The sequence below is a fragment of the Larus michahellis genome, chromosome 1, assembly GCF_964199755.1.
Source record: "Larus michahellis chromosome 1, bLarMic1.1, whole genome shotgun sequence".
In the NCBI taxonomy this organism is placed as follows: domain Eukaryota; kingdom Metazoa; phylum Chordata; class Aves; order Charadriiformes; family Laridae; genus Larus; species Larus michahellis.
Window position 1 is genome coordinate 49,648,188 of NC_133896.1, and position 11,503 is coordinate 49,659,690.

Consider the following 11,503-nt stretch of genomic DNA (forward strand, 5'->3'; position numbering starts at 1 on the left):
GATCCAAAATTTCCCAATGTTCTAAAACTCACAAGTAAGTACATTTTCAGGACTTGTACGCAAATACAACTACATTTTAAGCCCAAATACTATGCACTTAAGACAGTGGCGAGCCTCCAAATAACTACAGAATTAGAAGCAGAATCGGACTCCTATCTTTAAGTCTAAATTGGGGAGAAAATCTTTCCAGTTTTTAGGAGAAACAAATATTGAAACAGCAGTAACTAAGTAAAGCAAACAAAAAGGCTTATCTTAAAAAGGTGAAAGAGTAAAGGAAAAAAAGTTATTTTTAACTAGGAGTAGAATTTTTTTTAGATCAGAATAAAAGCAGCTATGAACGGGTTCTGGGAAATGATGTCATGTAAGATGGGAATGAGAAAGACACCCCTGCCATGTCTGAGGCAGGGGTGTCAGAAAAAATGTGTAACAAAATCTATAAAACATGTATTCATATAGTGCCAATTCATACTACCAACAAAGCAAAAGAGGAAAGAAAAAGGCTAGTGAGAGTTCCCTTTCTTGACTATAATAGGTTGCTCTGGCGGTCAAGCATTTGTCATTATACCGCCACTTGTAAGACCCTTCTGAAACTCAAAGTTCTATAGTTCTAGTACTCTGACAATATCTTGAGCTAAGCATCTCCCCGAGCGACAGATGATGTTACTCTGCCTACAGTGCGCAGCCTTCCAGCGTGTCCAGACAAGTGCACAGAAAGTTTCTATATACAAAGACTCCAGAAAGGAAACTAAAATGGTCTCAGAAAAATAACACCGTCTTCAACATGCCGGCACTTTAGCAAAGGGTTTATAATTTGGTTTTGTTATAACAAGGCCAATGAATTTTAAAGAAGGGGGACATTTCCCATCAAGTTGTTTCACCACTTGTCTCCATTTAGTTTCTTCACCATATTAAAGGCATTCAGCAAGAAAAAAGGATCTTGTTGTGTGATATGACTGATGTTTACTACTGTGAACATCCAGACAAAAATTTAAGGTAGGACACATGTATGAACTACTAAAAAATCACAGTTTGTTTTTCCTTAAGGCAATTAAATTTCCATGCATTGTCACTGTATGTACACTGTTTTCAGACAGAAAGCAAAGTCATTTTATCAGTCTGTAAGTACACCAAACAACATCAAACGAAAAAAACAACTAACCATTTCTGCCACAGCTGCTTTTCCTTTTTGTATTTCTTTTTCTAATTCTTCCTTTCTTTTTTTGAAGGATTCAGAACTTTTTGAGAGCTTGTCTTTGGTAGCTGTAAGGTCCTTTAATAGATTATCCTTCTCTAATTTCACCTGTTGCAGCTCTGATGTTGCTGCTTGCATTTTACAATCCAATTCCTTGAGTTGTTTACTTGCATCTTGATTTGATTTCTCAAGGTTTTGTTTGAGGCTGGCCTTTTCCTCTTCCTGCTTTGAAATTTGCTGTTTCGCTTGTTCAAGGGCCTCAGATTTCTTCTGTAAATCCAATTTAGCACTAGACATCCTGCAAATACAGAGAAAAAAATAAACTGTGTTGTGGGTTTCTTTCCTCTTCTTCTTCACAGGTTCTTTTGTATCATTTGTATCATTAAATGCCTCTACAATTTATATATTAACTGCAGAACTACTTCAAATCATATCTTTTTCATCTAGAACATGGGCATTTTTTCTCTCCAATGAAGACATATCAGCAACTCTAAATACTATCTTGAGACGGCTTTTTCTTCCTCAAAAATTACGAGCAGAAACTACCCCTTTGCTGCTTACACATAAACTGCAAATCAGTCTTTGAAAGTTACAGAGCCATGGATATTTAAAGATGGACCTCACTATATCAAACTGTTCAGATATCTAGCTGACAACAAGCACAGTGAATAAAGTGAAGAAGTGTATTGAATCACAGCAGTCAGCGATTCACGAGACAGCGTTGCAGATGGATTCTGCAGGGCATAGAGTGAAATGAAACAGGTGGGATATAACTCAGTTCTCATAGCAAAGGAACGCACTGCTTTTATCCATGATTTTAGGAAATCACAGGAGAGAAGAACAAAATCTGAACTCTAGTCCAAACCCCTCTAGTTTTATGTCTGAAAAGTACTGTGAAGCACTGTAACACAGGAAATGCATACGCTTCTCTTGCCGCTTCAAGTTGTTTACTCAGTTCTGCTGTTCGGAGGTCTAATTCTGTAGATTGCTGTCGCTGCTGCTGTAACTCCTGAAGAGCTTGTTCTTTGCTTGCTTTAGCATCAAGAAGGTCAGCTTCAAGTTTCTGAGATAGAAAAACGAAAAGTTAGAGCTATCAGAACACAACGAGCAAAATAAAAATAGCCATAAAAAGGAGAAGTCATCTAGTCCGTGAGTAGCATTTACTGTAGAAAGCCTTTAGTGTAGAAAGCAGTCACAATCCTCACACATTTCATTAGTTTGCTTTTTATCTTTCATTATTTAGTTCCTGCAAATCTCTTGCTCCCCCAGAAGTGAACTATTTTGGTAAAACATCCTGAAATCATCTTTAAATTAAATGTCAAGCAGCCATTTTACTGCAAAGTAATAGATAAAAAGCAGAAATCTTTTAAAAACCCAGCCAAAACATCTATACAAAAAAAGGCCGTACACAGCGCCCAGCTTTGGGGCCAGGTTCTCAGCCACCACGGAATAGTCTCAGCAGTTTCAAATGACTGCTGATTTACACGTCCCAAGAACTCTGCCCTTCTTTATAACAAAAAACAAAGGCGCGAACTACAGCTGTAAAGAAACCCTGCGCTCCTCTGGAAGAGGTTTTTCTTGTTTTGTTTTTAGAACGTACTTGTTCATTTACATGGAGTATAAAGAACACAGGAGTCTTCAGCAAACAGGCACTGCTTAGGCTCTTCAACACGCTGGCTGTTTTACAGGCACTTCTGCTTTCATGCAGTGGCCATGAAACAAAATGGACAAGTTTCTCCGAAAAAATTCCTGAGGGCTTTTTGTTTCTATTTTCTATTTTTTTTATTTTTTTTTAAATACCACGCATTCAACTGGAATAATCACAAAGAATGGTGATGACACCAAGATTTTACACAGAATTGCATTCCTGTTGACAGCATCAACAACCCTGCTCAGTTTCACACTTCAGCTACCAGTAACCTTGTAAAATCTTGTGCAAGCAAGCACTGTACTCCTCCCAAGCATTTGTGTCTGTTGGTTATTTGTGAAACTTTAGCAAAAGGATGAAAAATAAAAACACAGATGAAAGCGGGGAGAAAAAAACCAGCCTGCAACAGACAAAAGCGATGGAAACACAAAACAATTATGCTAATAATGCAAATGTATGACTGCTTTATTCTTTAATAGCATTGGATTTAAAATTTCATTCGGGGAAAACAACCTTCCTTCTCTCTATAGAGCACATAAACTACAAAAAGCACCCCACTCAGTCTTGAGCATAAAGACTGCTAATCTCCCTCAAAATAGACAGAGAGCGCTGCAAAGCCAATTCTGCATTGCTCCTAAGATCCCTGTATCATACGGTTTTATGCATCATGAATTTTGACGACCAAGAATGCTTAACAAATATTGAAAAAAGCCCAAATTAAAAAGCTTTCAAGCATTCAGACTCATTCATATCCTTAGCTGAAAATATTAGTATCTCAAAACACCAAAAGGTTCTGCAAACCTTCTCCCAGAATTATATATACTTTAAGAGAAAGACTGATTCCAGAAATAGAATGGAAAACTCAAGATCAAGTTAGAGGAAAAACATTGACAAAAAAAAAAAAAATCTTGAGAAAAACCCCTTGTGGAAACCTACTGAACGGCTTTTGAAATAAATTAAACCAGACAGGTAGTGTGAACTTGGGCTAACCAATGTTAACACATATTCCCTGCCACCACTTGTAAAGTGTACAGGCTTGAACATGAAGACTCTAATTTCGGGATGTATTCATGTTCCCTCTCATAACACTTTCCAGGTAGCACGGCGGTTTGTAGAAGCACACATTCAGAAAAATGACAGCATAGTGGCAATGTCCTAAACCTATCTTCTCAGTCTGATATGCTAGCACGGAAGAAGAGGGGAACAGGATTAAAAAGTGGATCGGGAAACGCTAGTGAAAAAGAAAACGTACAAAAGTGGTATTGATATAATCCTTCCCCCATAATTTGAGCACTGCTTTTATCACATACTACCAAACAGCGGAGAACATCAGTTTCTGCAAGCTCAGATTCTGTGTTCAATACAAACCTTAAGCTGTCCCTCTAGCTCTTCAGTTTTCTGTTCTAAATAAAGACGTTTCTCTTTGTGCTCTTTAAGATTGGCTTCCAGCTGAGCACAATATTCCTGCTTGTCATTCAGCTTAGCCGTAACCTGATCCAACTGAACGCTGACCTTATTTAACTCCTGAGGTAAAATAAAAAAACAAGGGTCATTAGTTTTTAACTGACTTCCAAAAATGACTAATGTCACATATGCTTTAAATGATCTAATCTGTTTAAATTAAAAAGGAAAATAATGTTTCGTTTTTATTCTAAGGGGCAGGAAATTGAGAACAGAAATACAAACACATGCACAAACTCTCTCTGTTAAGCTGACAAAATTTTTTTTAAAGCCTTAATATTCCTCTCAAACTTTACAGGCTGTGGGCTAAATCTTCACAAAGGTGTTTTAACTTATAAATGGAAGAGGAATTGTAGGTAATAAAGGCACTAGATTCTGAAGTTAGTACAACAGTAACTAGAAAGTAACACTACAAAATGTTAGAGAAAATTTTTGCTCTCTTCATGAAATCAAGCACCAGCAAAGAGAAAAGTCAATACCATGGAAACAGTCATTTCTCCACATACCAGCGATGATTTCAAACCATTTGGTTCAACATAAAACAAAGTAATTTCCTAAGGTCTAGGTGAATGCATTCACCTAGTAACCACTATGATGACAGCTACATCAAAGCTCATTGCTCTTCAACCAAGCTGATTTATTTAATTATTAATTACTTATTTGATAGTTGGAAAAGAGGCCTTATGTTTATAGCACTTAATTACATTCCCATGCTAAAAATGGTGCTATGTTAGCATCTGCTGGATGTTTCCATGAAGCCCACTGCAGCACCGATTCTAACAAATCAAGTATTTGATTCAGCAGCCGGTGGAACGCTTCACTAGGATTAACACACATTAAAACATGCAATTTTAACAAAGTCTTTTTGGGTTTTTTGTGTCACTTGGCACACAGATAATTATTTCTGAATACAGGCATCTGATTCTGAATTTATCTGAATCCGCAATAAGAGTTAAGAGTTTTCCTTGTACCCAGTTATTCTACAATCTTTTCTTCATAACATATAGCTGATAATTGAATTGTATCCCAGTAGGACAGCTTAAATTCTGAACCATAATCCTACAGCAAGGAGTGGATTCCCAAGTAAATTCTTTAGACTGCAATATATATTTGGTCCAGATTACAGCAAAAAGAATGAATACATATCACATGGTTAAAATACCCTAAATTATTATTTCCAAATGTATATCCATACATTTATTTAGTTTGTAAACAGACTGTTCTTAGGTTTTTAAGTAGTTTTCTAGGTAACGTAAAAACTTTATGCTTATATGTTGCTTATAACCTGCTGCTTATCTTGCAGTGCATGCTGGGCAGTGTCCAGATGATTTTGAAGATCTGCTCTTTGAGCAGCTTTTGATGCTTCTGCTGAAAGCAGCAATTCAGTCTTCGCTTTTACCTGAAAGTCAAGTTGTATTTCATTAAAACATTTGTTCTACCACAGCTCATTTTAAGTTTTTTTTTATACTCATCAGTAAGTTTAATAGCAAAATGGTATTTCTCATGTGCTGCTTCAAAAAAAAGGAAGGAAGAAAGATTTTCGAAGTTTAGACAAATACTAAGATTTTAAGCACCAGTTAGTGCTTACTTTGAGCTAGAAAAAACAGACAAACAAACAAAAAACCCCAAGCCACCAGTCCCACTCATCTTGTATTCTAGGAAAAGATTTTTACTTACAAACAAGGAACAATGGGAGAGACTTGGTGCATTCACACGCATGCATACCTTGATAACCTCAGACTACAAGTACATTTGAGGGCCTCCAAAATTTTTAAAAGCAAAAAGAATAAGAAATAACAAAAGTAAGCTTCCACATGCATATTATCTTCCTTTGCTACTACCTGCCTGTTAGGGAGCAACCTCCCTCCCTTCCTTCCAAAACACTCAGCAAACAATATTTAGAAGATGGGTATGAATGGTATTGGTGTAGAGTGGCAATATTTAGGGTCTATTATATGGAAATAATAATAGAATGGCAATATTTAGGGTCACTCTTTTTCTCCCTAATAGAAATGCGACTTCTCTGAAGACTGTAAGGAAGCTCACATATTGCCTTAAAAAGTAGTTGCAACAGTCCATAGAGTATTCAGTTCTAGCTCTAATATCTTGGTGAAAAAACAGGTAGCGTAGCAAAGCCGAGTAAAAACATCACAAAGCTACATCAGAAGTTCCTAGAGCTGTTTGGAAACTGAGTAACACTAATTCAAAAGACACCACTGTGTATTAATCCAACAACAACAGTACTAGCTGCTCCAAGTGTGCAGATGCAAGAACTTCTGATCAAACGTTATTTATTCTTTGGGATACCTGAATTTAATTAGCAGCTTTTAGCTTAAGCAGCACTTTAACAGTAGGGGAGTCCACATTGAGTCCATACTGGGGAATCTCCTTCTTTAGTGAATTAAATTGACAACAAGGTGGCCCACAGCTTTTTTGTTTTGTTTTTGACAAAAGACACCAGTATAGGACATTTCTAGACAATAGTGACTTGACAGACTTTCACTCTGGTGCACAGAATCCAGGACTGGTAAGAGCAGGGTTCTGGATGCCTAACCATTATAAATACAACAAGAGATGCTTGAGGATTTTTCCTATTCAGCTATGAACTACTTTTTTTTTTTAATTAAAAAAAAACAACAAAACAACAAAACCAATATAGACAAAACCAACAAAAAAATACCAACACTTGCCATCTATTGTTATTCTGAAAACAGTTACATTTTCCTCAATTTTCTCTGCCTTATGCTACTTCATTCGTCTGTTGGTAAAAACATGCAATTTTTTCCAAATTGCTTTGTACGTTCTCTGGAGGGAAGACAGAAATCACAAGCAGGATTCATCATCACCAGACAGTACAGAGTTCCATTACCTGCACATCAAGCTGTGATACTTTTTCTTTACTTTCATTTAGCTGGCTGGTTAGTTCAGTGATATTTGCTTCCAGGGAAAGCACACGGTCTTGAGCAGCTCTTAGATGTGCCTTTTGCTCCTGCACTTGCTCATGCAAATTCTCTTGGGCTTGTTTATGACTTTCTGATTGATTCTTCAGCTTTTCTGTCAGCTGAGTTACCTGCAGTGAAAAAAAAAAAAAAAGCAAGTAAGAAGAGAAGGCTGGAACAGCATGTCCAAGGAAGTCATAAATCTTCTGAATTTCAGCGTGCCTTATCACGGCTCAGGAGACCCAACACTATCACATTTATTTTTCTGAATTATTACAGTAAGGCTATATTGTACACAATACCAGAGTTTAAATAGGTTACCAGCTGAAAATGGAAGCGAAAGGGAATCATCCATTTGGCCTTACTGTAACAAAAACAAAATACTAAGGCGACAACAGATGCAGGCTAAACTGAATTTTGATGCTGAAAGCAGGAATTAAACCTCTATTTAAAGTAAGAGAAACAAACATGTAGATGTATCCAAAAACCATATGTATGCAAATATTACCAGCATATGTACAAAGGAAACATCTAGGAATCCCTTCCCTTATGCTGAAAGCAAGGAAGTCACCAAAACACAAGTCCTGTGAAATTCACCGTAAGATCTTTAAATTAAGTATCAAAGAAACAGCAAGTACAGAAAAGATTAATATCATAACTGAAAAAATGGAAAAAAAGCTAACAAGATTAAATAATGAGAATGAAAGAAAAGAAACAAGTCTCTGAGTTCTTACCTGTATTTGCAATGCATGGTTTTTCTCTTGCAGCTGATTAAGAACTGCAGTTTCTCCTTCACCAGCTTGAATTTTTGCATATAAGTCCTCTCGTTCCTTTTCTAGCAGAGATATGTTTTCCTTGCTTTTTTGAAGCAATGCCTCAAGATTTTGAATTTTTTGGTCCTTATCTCCAATTTGTCGTAGTACTTGCTCCAAATCATTCTAGAAAATTGCATAATAGCTTCCTTAATTATAAGGACCTTAGAAGTTATTCCTAATGCATAAAATGTTGGATAAATTTATTACACACTTCTGTTCTAGATTTACAAGTTAATTTATTGAAACTAGTATAAGTCATGCAAGTCACTTTTACAGAGAAATCATATTTAACATAGTGACACCCTGAAACACACTTTCACATGAGGATACATAACTACGTTACCTGGGCTTCTCGTAGTTTTGCTGTAGTATTTTGCTGAAGCGTCTGCTGTTCCTGGTGCTGCTGTTTTGCCTTTTCTAATTGATGTTGCAATTCTGTGGAATTTGCTGCTTTTTCCTTTAGCTGACAAAAGCAAACAAACAAACCAGCCTAATGAGTGAACATGCACCATTCAGTATGCCAATAGTGCTCCACATTCATTCTAATGCTAAAAGATTTTAGTCTAAACTTGAATATTTGAAAACTGGTATAAAAATAAAAAGTGCATAATGGTAGTTAAAGACTCAAAATCTAACTAAAGCATTCATTACTATTAATAGGTGAGATTTTATATCACAAGTGAGAAATATAAAACAAATATCAGACATATATGTATTTTAGCTCTCAAAAATCTAAAACGTAAGCAATTTTTAGTATGTTTTTTTCCAACAGTTATTAAGGTGTAACATGACTGATGATACAGATACCTGGAAAACAACATTATTATTATTATTATTATTATTACTATTAGCAGTTTTAGTAACAACTTCAGTTTAGCAGTCTCTCCACTTCTATACTGGTCAAGGATTTGCAAATTAGCTACGGAAAACTTTAAAGTTTTGACAACGTACCACTCAGATATTTGGCCAATCCCCATACAGGCAGCAGAAAATCAGCAACATATACAAGATGCTCATTAAAACAAATAAAAATTAATAAAACAAGTGTTTTCTGCCCATCCACCCCGCACCAGTTATTAACTATCAATGACTTGCTGTGACATGTTCACTTTTTCTTCATGTAGGGTTTTATCTCACAAAAATATCTACACACAAAACTTTACCCGTATGGGCTTAGGTGTACCTGTCTTTTTTTCATAAGACCCTTAGACAAAGCATCTAAGTGCAAAAAGCACATCTTTCATTCATCTGTGAAGCACCACGAACATACATGCATCCAATGCGCATTTAGCCTTACAAAAATCTGTAATGCAAGTGGCATTTAGGCAGATTTTGACAATTAGTCAAATTAAATTCCCGTAAGGACAAACTTTATGAACTGCAACATCACCGCAACTGTATATACAGGCTACTACCAGAAGCAGAACAAACTAGAGTCTCCATAAAAGCCCCTACCTGCTCTTCAGCACGAGAAAGTTTTAATTGCAGATCAGCCACCTGCTGCTCTTTGTCCATCAGTTTCTCACTAGACAGCTGCCTCTGTTCCTTCAGCCGCCCGTGCGCTTCCCCTAGCTGGCGCTCTGTTTCTAGAAGTTTACTGTGCAACTGGAAAAAAAAAAAATCCACTTTTTTAGTCATTCTTTTGTCAATGGCGCTGTATTTTAGACTCAATTTGTGCTATTTTTACCCTGAGCTTTCATAACCCAGAGTAAAAGAACTACATGAGCTCCTGAAGTCATGTATATACATCACGCACCTCGGAAACACAAATCGTGTTGAAGAACAGCAACAGCTGCAGAAGCATGAATACATATTCAAAAAAGTAGGTTGGATGGACTTGGAAATACCCTCATTTATCTACAGAAGCCCTATAATATGAGTTACAGAGATTTAAGAGAAACACAAAGAGGGCAATCCTTCAAAGGCATGAGGACTATCATGTAAAACAGTGATGGTTACAGCAATCTCATTTTACACAGCGCACTCCCTCACTCCTATCAATCCTGTGGCTGAAGCCCCGTGCCTTTACCTGCCCCCCTGGCTCCCACAATATACTGTTCTGCACTGCTACACAAGTAAGAGTGTAATTTTTAGCTTTAGACCTGGTTACGTCAATGGCATTCATACTCTGCAGAGAAAAGACACATGAACCTTCAATGCAGGGTTACACAGTAACTTTGGTCACTTATAGTCCAGCACCTCTCAGCAGCAGAAATTAAACAGGGGGATGTGATCTTCCAGCTGGACATAAGCCTGCCTCGTAATTTTTTCAGTCATCAAAAGCTGTACTGCACCATCTTCAAAGTGCAAGGATGGACTTCTACTATTCACTGTTATAAAAAGCTCTCTCCATAAAATGAGCTGTTCTTCTATTTGAAACTGTCACTACAGATCCTGGGTCACCTCCTGCCTACTTCTACATGAACACGTTCACAGATACGTAAATGAACTCAGCTCAATGCAAAACCAGAGAATGGATCAGGCCTTGCAGAAAGGCAAGAACTTTCTACAGGTATCAGGATAAATTAAGCTTGCTTCCCTATGAATTTACGTCCAAGACCCTTGAACCATTTACCTTTTAAATCCAGGTCCTCCCTTCAACATCACTAAACCTTTCTACGGCTTTCCTCAAACTCCTCCTAATACCTAGGCAAAAGGCAGCACAATCTTGTCGCTCACTGCAAGCCATCACTTGTTGACCGGCTGGCTGCCTAGTGCGACAGAAAAAGGAACATAGTTTGGATAACATTAAATCTTCCCCCTGGGCATCGAGGAGGTGAGGCATGAACATACGTCTCTCTCCTTTACCCAGCTGCCACTGAAGAATCTAACGCTGAAGACCTTCGGGCCATCTGTCAAAATTTGGCTGAAGTTATCAAACAATGCAAAAGTTACAGGGGATGGAGACAGGGAAACAAATGTGTATATGCCTCATTTTCTTAGGAAACCAAACTAAATTATTTGTTTATATGTCCACAACCACAAAACCTGTGAATGAAAAGCTGTTCAGCATGTGGCCGAGAATCTGACTGCTACCTGTGACTGCACAGTTAAGAGAGAGATATGAGAAAAGGGAGGACAGGGTGAGGAAAGAAACCATAACCTCTCCTCCAGTAATCAAGAACATTTGTCTCTTTCTGTAGGAATCACTAAATTATTAATACTTCCTCCTCACTAAAAATATGAACAAGAGCTGGAGGGAAAAAATCTAATGAAGAAAGGGTGCAACAAGATAACTATTATAACTATTCATGGCTATGTTGATACTGGGAGAGAGTATTTGGAAAGGGGTAAGTCAGCAAACAAATTATACAAAAGTCATTTCTATTACAGGCGCAGTTAAGTATTTTTGAAGGACTTTAAGACTGACTTTAAATAAACAGAACCATAAAATCCAGGATTAACCTATGTTACGGAATACTAAAATCATTACAAAAATATTTACGCT

The 11,503-nt window shown here is 37.1% G+C and overlaps 1 protein-coding gene across 2 annotated transcripts in view; it reads right to left on the reverse strand.

The window, feature by feature from the left end:
• Positions 1–11,503, reverse strand: part of EEA1 (early endosome antigen 1) — a 70,612-nt gene that overhangs the window by 16,341 nt on the left and 42,768 nt on the right. For both annotated transcript variants that reach the window (XM_074574903.1, XM_074574913.1), the window contains exons 12-19: positions 9,511–9,660; positions 8,399–8,518; positions 7,975–8,178; positions 7,171–7,371; positions 5,587–5,700; positions 4,209–4,364; positions 2,116–2,255; positions 1,160–1,490 (exon numbers count right to left, since the gene is read on the reverse strand). In XM_074574903.1, coding sequence (XP_074431004.1) covers positions 1,160–1,490; positions 2,116–2,255; positions 4,209–4,364; positions 5,587–5,700; positions 7,171–7,371; positions 7,975–8,178; positions 8,399–8,518; positions 9,511–9,660 — 1,416 coding nt within the window. The remainder of the gene's footprint in view (positions 1–1,159; positions 1,491–2,115; positions 2,256–4,208; positions 4,365–5,586; positions 5,701–7,170; positions 7,372–7,974; positions 8,179–8,398; positions 8,519–9,510; positions 9,661–11,503) is intronic.